Source organism: Anguilla anguilla, chromosome 19, assembly GCF_013347855.1.
Source record: "Anguilla anguilla isolate fAngAng1 chromosome 19, fAngAng1.pri, whole genome shotgun sequence".
NCBI lineage: Eukaryota > Metazoa > Chordata > Actinopteri > Anguilliformes > Anguillidae > Anguilla > Anguilla anguilla.
Window position 1 is genome coordinate 12,986,906 of NC_049219.1, and position 12,878 is coordinate 12,999,783.

A 12,878-nucleotide genomic window follows, 5' to 3' on the forward strand; every position below is an offset into this window, starting at 1 on the left:
GTGCACACACAAACATCTGTGCATGCATTAAAAGATGCATGAGATACTTGCGCACACACACACACACATGCATACACAGATGCATACATGTGGATTGTAGTGCACATGCATCTACACACCATCCCACGCACATACACGCCAGCCTGCATTCACAGATGTACAGCGCACACCCTTGCACGCTCATGCATGCACCCTCACACCGGAAAGTGCACAGTTTGTGCTGTTTCAGGTGCACACACACCCACACACGCACGCACGCATGCATGCATTTACAATATCCCCAATACTCACTCTCTCTCTCTCTCATATTCACTCTCTCTCTCTCCCTCCCTCTCTCTCTCTCTCCCTCTCTCTCTCTCTCTCTCTCACACTCTCTCTCTCTCATACTCTCTCATGCTCTCTCTCCCCCAGGCCTGTCGCCATGGGCACGTGCAGCATCTGGAGCACCTCCTGTTCTACGGAGCGGACATGAGCGCGCAGAACGCCTCGGGGAACACGGCGCTGCACGTCTGCGCGCTCTACAACCAGGTGAGCCCCCCTCAGCCTGCGGGAACCGGCTGGAGCCGGCTGGAGCCGCTTCTGTCCTCGGCTCGACCCGCGCGGAACCTCTCAGAACCGAACGCTCGGAACTAAAGGGGACGACACGTTTTAATGCTCACAGAGGAAGCTGAGCTGTGCGCACATGGCTGCTTTCTGAGGGGGACTGTGTCGTGTAGCTATTGATGCTTGTGAGGCTTGTGGGAAAACTCTGTACAATATATGCAATTAGGCCTTCCCTGCTCACCTGCTCTATGCCCCGTAATGGTAGATATTTAATGGGCATCCAAGCTGCCTGGCAGGCTGTTGAGCTCCCCCATGTTTTGGGTGCATCTGTAACCAAATCTCTGCAAAGACGGTACCCTGACCCGCAGAGGGGGGGGAGGTTGTGTTTACCGTCCGTCACCAAGCCCCCGTCCAGCCATTCCAAGTAATGAGGTCACGTGACCTGTCATACAAGCATGAAAGCGTGTGATTGGACCAAGGGGTCCGGGCTCCGGTCTGCGGCGGCCCACGGAGCGGGTCTGGGACCCGGGGCCGGAGCGAGCGCTGCGCTGGCGGTAGTGTGCCGGTCCTGTGGAGGCTGAGCGCCGGTCCTGTGGCGGCTGAGCTGCTCGCTGCAGTCATGTGCACTGACCTGGTTCCAGGCTCAGGAGCTCACCGCGGGCATCAATACTTTATGTGCATGTATGGAGCACACATGGGAGGGGAGCATCGCTGCACTGCCATCTCCCTCTGTTTCTCTTTCCACCCCCCCCCCTCTCTCTCTCTCTCTTTCTCTCTGTCCCTCTACCCCCCTCTCCTCTCTCTTTTTTAATGTTTGTAAATAGGGGATTGGGGTAGGTTTTAACGGAACTGTGCAAAGTTTTTGTGTTTCCGTAAAAAGGAGCATCGATCGCCGCTGTGCAGTTTAACCGCTAAGGAGGCCGTGTGTCAGGCTTGGGCACGGGCTCCAGAACTGCTGCTTGCAAAGTGCGGTACCGGCGATGTGTGGCGTGGTGCGGCTCAGAAGCGCTGTGAATAACTGGCTGTGAATGGAAGTGTATTTCCAACGTCAGGCATCAGGATGTAAGGGTTTAATGGGCTCTGCTCTCTAATGACTGATTCAATAGGCAGAGTGTGCACCGTTTCTCAGCATTCACCTGCAGTCTTCAGCAAGACGCACTTTATCAGCTTCAAACGCCGCAGTAAACACAAGTAGCTGTGTGGAAATACTGATCGCTCTAATAACCAACGGAAATAGATAAATTGGGCCAGCGGTAGTGCGTTTATGCCCAGACTGGTGAGTGGTTATGTATCCGGGCTGCTGCCGGTGTGCGGCAGTGTATCTGTGAAGCAGGGAGAATGTGAGCGAGTGTGAGAGCGTGCGGAAAATGAGTGACTAGAGGGAGGTCAAGTGAGGGTGTTAGTGGGAGGATGAGTGAGAATGAATGCTTTAAAGAGAATGGGAGGATGAATGGTTTGGAGAGAGGGGAAGTGAGTGCTTTAAGGTGGAGGAGAAAGCACAGTTGTAGGAGGGTACTCACCCTATGCAGGAGAGTTGTATCTCCATTTAGACAGATGAGGACAGTTTGCTTTTCCGTAGCTCATAATCTGAACCTCCCCACCAGCGTGCGCGGCGTGTGTATTACAGGACGTGAGCGTGTGAGCGCAGCGTGCGTGGCGGCTCACGCTGTGACTCAGCGAGCGACGCGTACTGGCCCTTTAAGAGCCCGCTGAGCCCGGAGACGGTTACCGCCCCCTCTCGCTGTCAGCCTGCTGCTCTCCCGCCGATCGCGCGCGGTCTCAGAGAGCTCCCGGGCCGCCGCGCCGAGTCAGCGCAAACCCACAGGTGCCTGGTCGCGGCGGGGTGCGGGGGGGGGGTGGGGCATTAACGACCGGCGTCCACGCGCTGCGGCAGGCATCGATCAGGGTGCAGTCACACAGCGCCTGCGTCACGCCAGCCATCGACCAATGAGCGATCAATACCAGCCGCACAGCGGTGGGGAAGGCAGGAGGTAGGGGGGAACGAGGGCCCAGGGCTGGGAGGGGAGGGGAGGAGCGTTTAATAACACACCCATAATCCCGCCCCCTTGCATGGGTCAGATAAAGGTGTCCAGGGGCTGAGACTGCAGGAGTGGAGTGGAATGATGGCCTGATCACATCCTCCTGTCCGCCTGCCTCCTCTCCTCTCCTCTCCTCCCTTCTCCTCTCCTCTCCTCTCCTCTCTCCCTCTCTCCTGAAAGCCCCAGTGAGTGGCTCTCACTGGCCTGACAGACCTGTCCCTGATTGGAAATGGGATTCTGCTCCCTCTCTGATTATGGGCTGCAGAGCGCGCCATGGCGACTGACCCGGAGACGCAGAGAGAGGGGCACCTGACGCAGGAGCGCCCCGCTCTCATCACCGCCCTTAACAACGGACGGGGCTCCGCAGTCACGCTCCTCAAATTCAATTCCCTGCAATTAAGGCCCGCTCAGCCCAAGACTGAACTCTGCAGGCTCTCTGGAGTTCTGCTGACGCGTGTTTGGACTTGGATGCAGTTCTGTGAACGGTCAGGGCTTTGTCCCAGGAGAGAGGAGGGAGTTTGTCTGAGTGAAATGACATGACATGTAGTGATGTCAGTACTGACTGCACACCCTCAGAAAAAAGGGTTTCCAAAAGGCCCCTCTGTGTCTCCAAAGAGGAACACTATCTAGTCCAAGTGTTCTTTGTCGGGCAAAATGGTTCAATCTGGCAGCTTCTACTCTTTTCACACCTGCCATACAGGGTTCCATAAAGAAATAAAAATGGTTTCCTTATGGAGACTAGCTGGGAGGGTATCGTAGTTGTCGAAGTAACACAGTGCAGTGTGATATTAGTCCTGACAGTGATGGTGGTTGTTAAAATGGCACAGCATACCATGGTGTCAGTCCTGGTATCGGTTCCTTAAATTTTCATTGTATAACCCAGCACACTAAAATATGAATGATGACACACCCACCCTCTTATGTGAAGAGGCTCGGCTGTGTTCGGTTAGCTGTGAAACGCTTGCGGTTTATTTTGGGCTGGGGATTTGAGCGATGTTCGAGTGAGGCTGGAGAGGAGCGGCAGTCATGCCAGGCAATGCTGTGAATGCAGATGCCTTCTATTTCTCGCTCTAAAGGCACAATCTTGTTTTGTTACTTTGTTCTACACGCGCTATACACTCTCTGCACACTACGCACTCTACACGCACAAAAGCCCGGCTGCCCAGCCGCCCGCTCGCCCAGCTGCCCCTAATGGACGCTGCGCTCTCACGCCAAATTACCCGCGCTCAGTGTCCGCACCGCCATCAACGGGACAGGGCTGCACCCTCCCGCCACAGAGAGCCACTTATTAACCCCCCCCCCCCCCCCCCAGCCTGTGGTCCACAGACAGTAATTACCTCATTGTGTAGAACATTCTGGAAAACCCCACTGGCTGGGGATGGGCCCTCTCAGTGCCTGCCATGCACATATACAATCAGAATTACCAGAGTGCATTGTGTGTGTATATGGAGTCGAGACAATTATAATAATTAACCCCCAGGGACTTTAATCTGAGCCATAAGCCATGTCGGCTGACTCCTTTGGATAAGGGATTTGTATTTATATCCTTAAGATGGGAAAGAGAATGCACTGTTATTAATCATGATGATAGCCTTGCAAACGCATCGGAGGTGCATTTTGTTTTAGTCATGTTTCATTATTGTTGGGCTTTGGAAAGCTCCTGGTGTGTAAATCTGCGTTGGCTTTGATCTTTATCTGTGGCCACTGGAGGGCACTCTAAGCCAAAGTTTATGAAGCTTAGCTGTAGCTGTTGTGCCATCACGGGCCGTGTGTAGTTACATGAATGCTACGCACGGTTATTTGAATTGTTTGAGAAATATCAATAACCATCAAACTTTGTGTGTACTGAGATGTGTTTAACTGTTGACCATTTCAGCTGCAGGCAGATTCCTTTTGTGATTGAAAGTAGAATGCAGTAGCGACTCCTCATCTGTTTTCTGATTGATAACTGAAATTACTCAGTCGTCTGCTTCTTCTGAGGCGGCGTCAGACATTTTTAAATACGCCCTGGAGCAAGACTTGCAGCTCTGCCTTAATATCACCTCCATTCCACAGAGGATCTGAATCAATCTTTTTTTTTTTTTTTGCTTTTACTTTCTTTTTTTCCCCCCACGTTTTTGTGACACCTCACGTCTCTGCACGGCTGTCTGAAGGAGCCTGTGAAAGTGCAGCGGAATGAATAACACAGGCACAGTGAAGCCGCGCTGACGTCACGCCCGTCTACAGAGAGGCCGACGGATCAAGGAGAGCGGAATGCCGTTTCTGTCTCTGCTACAGACGCAGAAGGGAAATGATGTTTCCGGGAAAGCCTGCTTTATGTTTTATACATGTTTCTGTCTAACTCATGTTTATTCCAGGTCTGTAAGTGCTTGGGGCGGAAGCGGGCGGGCGGGGCGGGGGCGGGGGTGATAACAGCATTTTAATGCATGGCGAGTGTGCATTCAGCAATTGCTCTGTCATTACCTTGTGCTGTCGCTCGGGTAACAGCAGGGATCAGAAACCTGACCTGACCGAAACCCCTCCTCTTCTCTTCTCACCCCTGGGGTCAAAGGGCGCCCTTCAGTGCTGCCAGCCGCAGTTGAGTCAGGATTCCGTGCCGGGCTGTCCGCCTGTCAGTCAAACAGGCCTTCAAAACAGGAAGCGCTGTCCTGTCAGCCCTTTAGAAGGCTTTGCTTTATGCTTTTAAAACGATGGTGTCCTTTTTGTGTTTTCTCTCATCCAGGATAGCTGTGCGAGGGTTCTACTGTTTCGAGGGGCCAATAAAGAGATCAAGAACTACAACAGTCAAACGGCATTCCAGGTGAGCCTTGTCGTATGTTCATGTGATAGAAGTTTGTACATTTGTCGATTGTGTGCGGATGAGAGAACAGGGTCCTGCTCGTCCTGTGATGGATAATCACTGATAATTGCATTTTTTTAATCAAGATTGACCTGGAAGTGAAAGCATGATTTGATGTGATGAGCTACTGTAGTTCTTCTGGTCTCTCCGACATGTGTTTAAATTGCTGCGTGCAAAATTGATGTTGACGCACATCTCCAGTGCAGATCAGAGTTAGCGTGCTTGTGTACAGGGCGTGGGTGTGGGGCGGCGACACGCAAATCAGCAGCACAAACCATAAACATCATCAGACAGCTGGTATAATTGGCTACTTAATGAAGAAAATCTGGTGTGTTAAATATTAATTAGCCCTAGAGCTCAGAGATTGGGGGGGGGGGGGGGGGGGGGGTAATTACTGTGGAGATGGTTGAGGTGGGGCAAAAGTACAGGACATTATTACCCTGTCTGTGTGGCCGGGGGACGCAGATGGGGTATTGCCCAAAAGCACACACAGCAAACCATAGCAGGGCCAGTCTCATGTGGTTCCTCTATTGTGCTGGTACCACACACTCTGTATACCCAACAGTCCTGTGTAATTACATATTCACAGTGCACCTTATAGCTTTGTGCTCAGAAATGCAAACACTTGAGCGTTGCACCTGGAAAACTGGTGATTGCAGCAGAATTAACAGTGGTGAGATTGTCTTGGCAGTGATGGTTTGTCTCTTATCTGACTTTAACCCTTTGAAAGAGTATGTTCTTTGGAATGCATTCTTTTTTCTTTTCAAAACTCTAAGTCAGTGTTGTAGAACTCCACTGATTTCAGTTACCAGTAGTGACTGTGACATCAGCATTAGAATGTCCAGTTATGAACATTCTCATCTCACTTTTGTGCTCTTACTCCTTAAAGGGTTAAAGAGCTGCTTATTGCACTTTTGCCCCCTGGCTGTTTGTATCTGAGATTAAAAAGCTGGTATGTGTGATCAGATCCCGACGATTGGAGGTTATTAAAGCTGTGCGGACGGCCTGTTGATTTCACCGCCGTCTGAAAGAAGCAATCTTCCGCTGTCTGGATTTATACGTTCCCAGCATGCAGTGCGCGGCGGGCCCAAAGTGGGATCCATTGTTAGAGTGGAGAGCAATCAGTGCAGTGGGAGCCGCTGTAGAATAAGGAGGGTACAGAAGAGGGGGGCCATCCAGTGGCCTGGCAGGGATTTAATGAGCATTTAACAATCAGAGAGAGAGAGGGACTACAGGGAGAAATAATACCCAGACTCCCGCAGCTAGGAACGGTAAAGATAAGAGAGATGGAGATGGAGAGAGAGTGAGAGAAAGATGGAAGAACACAGAGAACAGGACCTATCACCGTGTGCTGCAGAGAACTTCTTTTTGTCTGAGTGTCCACAGAGAAATCGCATCCTGACCTTGTTTTTTTTTTATTTTTTTAAAACAACTGTAACTGTGCGTCCTGTGATATCAAGAGTTCCCACAGTGTTGCTTGTTGACAGTTTGTGGCGGAGTTGTTGAGCTGAGCGATATCTGCTATCGACAGGAAACACTGCAGAAGGCTCCCTGGAGAGCCCATGGGAGGTTTCCTGTGTTTGGTTTGCGCAGCAGAAAGCCTTATTCTCCCGCTGAAGTGCAGCGAGGCATATCGGTGACATGGGAGCTCTGTGTTTGTGATGAACACAGAGATGGGGTGGGATATTTCACAGAATATTCCGTGACAGGACCGAGTCGCGGTTGTTTAGTCGTTTCGTCAATGGTAGGCGGTTGTTGGCCTTCCCAGTACGGTGACGGTTCTAGACCTGCATGCTCCTTTGAACTCCATTGACTTTAAGATCATCTGTCCTACAAAAGGATTGTTTTCAGGGTTTTATTTTTCTGCTTTATCTAATGTGTATCTCTGAGAACTTAGTTCTTTGAATACATTTCCTGTCGCTGTTACCGTACGAGCGAAGCGCTTTAAGTAAAAGCAGCGGGTGCCGGTGATGTGGGTGCGGGAGGCGCTGATGCGCATGTCATCACGCTGCGTTTAGAACGCGGCACTGCTGTGGGGAGTGACGTCTCTCCGGGTCGTCTTCAGAGCGCGGCTCGTTCTCACAGCCCAGCCGGCTGATTCACTGGGGCTGGAAAGGGCCTTGAGGTCAGGACTGACGCTTCTGACTTCTGAATCGGGTACCTTTCGCTGTTGATCAGAAAATAAATGCTCCTGTGCCCAATGGTGCATTAAACTCGGTCTGCTTTACACTGACAACGGAGTTCACTGTCCTAGAATAAACTATGATGGGCTGCAATATGTGTATCTTTTTTTGTCTATAATAGTGATGGTATAGTCTGTTCACGTTCAGCTTTTGTGTGTGCGTGTGTGTGTGTGTGTGTGTGTGTCATGTACAGCTGAAAATCCCCATTGTACATTTTGATAGTACTTTGAAATTTGTACTGATAATTGATTGTAAAGGTAATGTTTTGGGAATTACGTGAGTGCACTAATCCCACTGTTTTAGGCATGTCTTATCTTTCCTTCTAATTTGTTTTTGCGGTTTTTGCAGGTGGCAATTATCGCTGGGAATTTTGATCTGGCGGAAATAATAAAGATTCACAAACCATCAGATGTTGGTGAGTGCAGTTTTCACATCACTGTTTCGTTAGAATCACTGGAAATATCATGACAACAGTCCTCGTGGCTGAGATTAAAATTGTGCAAGTGCTTTTGGGCTTCACCTCTTCATTTTGTTTTATATGAATTTATTTTAAATGCAGGCCATTGTAACTTTAACAATTAATATCGATAGCAAATGCAACAGGTTTCTACTGTACTGCTAACCTCTTATTTCTACAGTAGGTCTTTTGCCACTGCAGCTGAGATGATAAAGCTGTGTTTGTTCATTACTGCAAATAATGAGTAGCTTACCTATCTGTGCCTGTAGTATTAATTGGCTCGGCGGTGGTTGAATAGCTTCCTAACGAGCGTGCTGTGGAGGCCTGTTGCATGAGTCCTAGGAACACAGTCTTTCTGGGCTCACAAATGAGTTTAGAGGATCCAGGATCAGTGCTGCTGTTCTTTTTTCATACCAGTCAGGGGTACATCACTCCCTGTGTATACAGCTGTGTCCTGTAAGTTCTGTAAAATGCAGAGGTGGAAAATCCAGGTTCAGGAGTCCTCCCCAGTATTTTGTTCCAATCACCAGGATTTGCTAATTAGCACAATCCCTCAGCCAGGAGGTGGAACTAATTGGTGAAGTCAGCTGGGCTGAGTTCATGGGTGGAAGTAACTCATGGCAGGACCTTTACTCTTTGAGCCCTGGTCCTTCCGGCCCTGGTATAAAGTGTGAGAGTGGTGTGTGTGTGCTTTTACAGAAGGGGGGACGCGGTGTTAAAATAAGCCCCTCCCCTCTCCACAGTGCCTTTCAGGGAGACGCCCTCCTACACTAACCGCCGTCGCGTGGCGTCCGGCAGCGGCACGCTGACCTCGCCCCGCTCGCTGCTGCGCTCCGCCAGCGACAACAACCTGCACGCGGACGGGCACGCGGCCCCCGCCCACTCGCCCGTGCCCTCGCTGCGCAGCCTGCCGCCGCTGGGCCCCCCCGCGGGCGCCGGGGCGGGGCCGGGGGCGGGCGAGGCCGGGGACAGCCTGCAGAGCACGGCCAGCTCCCGCAGCTCGCACTCCCGCTCGCCCTCGCTGCACCGCGTGCCAGAGGAGGCCGACCGCCTCAGCCTGCGCAGGCAGCCCCGCGGACGCCTCAGGTAAGGACCCCTACCCTGACCGTCGGCTTCCTCTCCACTTCACTCATCACCTTCCCTAAATTTCCCCACGTCCATCTGCTGATTCTTCTATTCATCTGCTTTTATCATCTCCTCTTCATTTTCTTCCCCCCTTTTTTTGACCTCCTGCCCTTACTCTTATCTGTCCTGGGTAGAGGTCAGTGTGTGAGAGAGGTGTAGGGGAGAGGTCAGTGCGAGGCAGAAGGGCTTGTTTATCAGCTAAAGCTGCTGTGTGTGTGTGTGTGTGTGTGTGTGTCTCTGTCCCTCCTTTTCCGTGGAGCTGCTATTTCAGTACTCTGCACTGGCTGCTCTGTGGCTGTGCTGTTGTCAGTTTGTACAGTTTTAACAAGGCTGTTTGTCTGTCAGTTTGTAGGCCCTGTTTGCATCTCTCGTCAGTCAAGTTGGACTCCTATATTTTTCCATATTTCTTTCCCTGTTCATGCAATATTATGCCATTTTAAATCAAAGCAAAATGGTGTCTGAAAGAACAGCACTATCAGTCTTCTGGGTGTTTTGTTGTTTCCTAAAGGATCCATAAGTAAGCGTCGGGTAGGCATTTAGAGATGACTAAGATACATATGAGTCTGTGGCTGTTGGAGGTGTCAGTAGTGGAACTGTAATTTATTTACACTCATTTCCTGTATTAGTCATTGAGCCAAAAGCATTTCCCAAAGCATGTCCATTTCACCGTTACTCACCAAAAATAAACGAACTGTGAAAGGAGGCGCGAGCGTACCCATGAGTGATTTGGGTAAATTGCAGTGCATGTTAGCCAGGATTAATAAGGTCTTGTTAAGCCCAGACACAGTGCTGTATTCTCCCAGGAGCGCTTGTCGCTGCTTTGTGTGGAGGCAGATTGCAGCTCGTCCGTCCCGAAAGAGAGGCTGCCTCAGGTGTTCTGCACGGATGCGGCAGCCCCAGAAACACGGGAGTGAGGGAGACAATGGGCGCCCTGGGGGTGGGCGGGACAGGGTAGCACCCCCCCCCCCCCTCCCTGATATCTCTGTGAAATGAAACATCTCTGTTGCAAATGGCACCTGCTCGCAGTGTCCTGCTGAAACGTCAGACTTGCATTTGCCTGCCTTCCCAGAATTCCCTGCGGTGTCATACTCCAGCTTTAGTATACTCCAGAGGGTGGAGGAAGAGAGAGAGTGCAAGCTGTACGCCATTTGCTTTTGTTTTTGTTTTTTAATGCGGTCTCTTAATTAGTTTGTGATTGGTTGGAAGCTGGAGTCAGTCTCTGTTAGTCACTGTAAGCAGTCAATCAGACGTCCCGTTGGCCCTGAGCCCCTGCTGCCGCACACCTGCTCGTCCGTCGCCTCCGTCTTTAACACGGGGAACAGAAATGCCCCGTAGTGCAGGCCCTGGCAACTGTCTCCAGGGAAGGCTTCCGGGGTCAGCACTGAAAGCATGGGACATGCTGCCGGTGAAATGCTCATTATCCCAGGGAAGGGAGAAGCTCGGGGCAAACAAAAAAAGAAAGAGGTACTATCGTTCCTTAAAGGGCCGAGTTTCCCTAAGAGAAGTTTTCAGCAGTTTCTGCTTTAAAATAATCATTTAATACCCATGACTTAAATGGATCTCAACTGAGAAGAGATTCATTTCAACTGAGACAAATGGGCACATAGTCAAAGTCTTCTGCCAGGCTGACATATAAATACTTCTTGGGTCCAGCCAGTAACTTGTCCTAGGTTTTATAACCAGGAGTTCATCTTTGGCCTCCATTTAGCTGCCAGAATGTGACATCGTAATTTGTTTTGAAATATGGAGTGAGCCCCACTGCCCTCTTACCGGCTGTGCTGGTCACCGAGGTCATGATGTCACAGCTGAGAAGTGTGACCCGAGGAGAGAGTGTCTTCACCTGCCGGGACTCTTACACCGGCCTCAGCTGCCACGGCAACTCCCGCTTTATTACCAAGGCCTGAAGCAGCAATAACGCTCTGACGCCTCTGACAGCGGGATGGCTGTGGTGGGACAGCCGCGCGCCCGAACCCCCCCCCAAAGCCCCCCGCGCGCCATCACTCGCCCATCAATCACGGGCCCGCGTGTCGCCCCAGTCTGATGAGCCCCTGCCAGCCAGACCTTCAGCTCGGTCTCTCCTTCCTCTGCCGTCCGTCCCTCAGTGCATCTCTTACTGCCCCAGCGGTGCGCCCCCTTGTGTTGAAACAGACTATATACGCCTTGTGTCATCTTCCTTTTTCCTATTTTTATTCACTTTTTTTTTTTGAAGGTGTTTGAGGAATCATCTCAGCTTGCCGCTGTGCACTGGCACTGCTGGTTTAGTTCCCTTGACGGGTTTGATCTTTCACCTTCAATCCGAGGTTGTCAGCCATCTTGCGTTCATGATTTGCAGTAGCTGGAAACATTAGTACTTACATATGGTGCATCTTAATCATTAGTATTGTAGTGTAGCGATGTGAGTTGGGTTAGAAGTATAGTAGTAACAGTATTCGGCCTACTTTTTCAGCCGTTTGCCTGAAGTCGCAGGAGATGATGAACCTGAACAGGTTTGCTCGCTGCTGTTAGCGGAGTTTTTTGGCTTCGCGTCTCCTCCTCCTGTCGGGCCTCGCCCTCCTGTCAGCGCCGGCTCATCTGCCATTTTAATTACGGCCGCAGGGTAGCGGTTGTCTGTACTGCAGGGCCGGCTGCGCTCCCCAATCTGGGCGTGACAAGTCGGGCGGACACCTCCGTGGATGAGCCTAGCGCGGGTCAGGTGGGCGCGTTGCCGCGGCGTCCTGCCCCAGTTCCCTCGCGCACGCAGCCTATCAGGGCCCGGCACTGCCCCGGCGACCGGCCGAGACCAGCTGGCCGCCCCCGCGCGGGAAGCAGGGGAGTGTGAAATTAGCGCTGCTGGTCAGCCCTGCCGCCCCAGCCTTCACTTCCTCAACTGTGCACCGCACAAGGAACTAGCCAGCCAACGACCATATAAGGAGAGGGCCAGGCTGTGATGTCATTATACCATCACCATTCTGACCAGTCGGTGGCAAGGTTTTTACCCTTGTGGAGCAGAAGGGGTTTAGGGAGAATGAGGCTAGAGAAAAGGGCACATTGAGTGTGGTGGCTGATTTGACTTAAGGAAACTTTTCTGGTGATCTCTTTGGTGCCGAAACTGTGGAGTGCTTGAAATGCATTGTACTGTACTGTCCGTTCATCCACTGCCTGTCTTCCTCGTGTCTACGAGCCCACAGTCAAACTGAACATTTGCTCAGTGCTTCCGTTGGTCTTTTAGGATGGCTGGCTTTTGTGGTTAAAACATCTGAGGATGGCTGGAGAGCGGTGTGAGAGATGCTGGTGTCTTTTCAGCGAGTAACTCCTCTTTGACACTGATCAAGTGATCGTGGCCATTAGGGTCTGCCAGTTGTGTCACCGAGATGGAGCCGCATGCTGGTTCTGTCTGTGAGGGAATAACTCCTCAGTGCAGTTTTCTGCCCGCTCTCTCTTCTCTCTCTTTATGTCTAATAATGCTCTTTTTCGATGAGAATCCATGGTAATTCTATTATGGATCTTTGTAAGACTGCTGTTTCTCTTGGAATAAAGGTTTCCATGGTGACGGAAAATGTGTGTGTGTGGAGGGGGGAACAAAGTCAGCAGTTCTGAATCTGCCTGTTCCCAGGAGAGATGTCACAGTGCACTTAACTCACTCTTGTGTCAGTATGCTTGATGTTTGATGTAACTCACTAACATACATGAACAGTCATGTTCAAAATCACATT

General features: G+C 51.1%; 1 protein-coding gene across 12 annotated transcripts in view; it reads left to right on the forward strand.

Moving 5' to 3' along the window:
- The window catches only part of LOC118219161 (SH3 and multiple ankyrin repeat domains protein 3-like), a 195,274-nt gene that overhangs the window by 110,503 nt on the left and 71,893 nt on the right, over nucleotides 1–12,878 (forward strand). For all 12 annotated transcript variants that reach the window (XM_035402121.1, XM_035402114.1, XM_035402117.1 and 9 more), the window contains 4 exons: nucleotides 412–528; nucleotides 5,305–5,382; nucleotides 7,953–8,019; nucleotides 8,805–9,147. In XM_035402121.1, coding sequence (XP_035258012.1) covers nucleotides 412–528; nucleotides 5,305–5,382; nucleotides 7,953–8,019; nucleotides 8,805–9,147 — 605 coding nt within the window. The remainder of the gene's footprint in view (nucleotides 1–411; nucleotides 529–5,304; nucleotides 5,383–7,952; nucleotides 8,020–8,804; nucleotides 9,148–12,878) is intronic.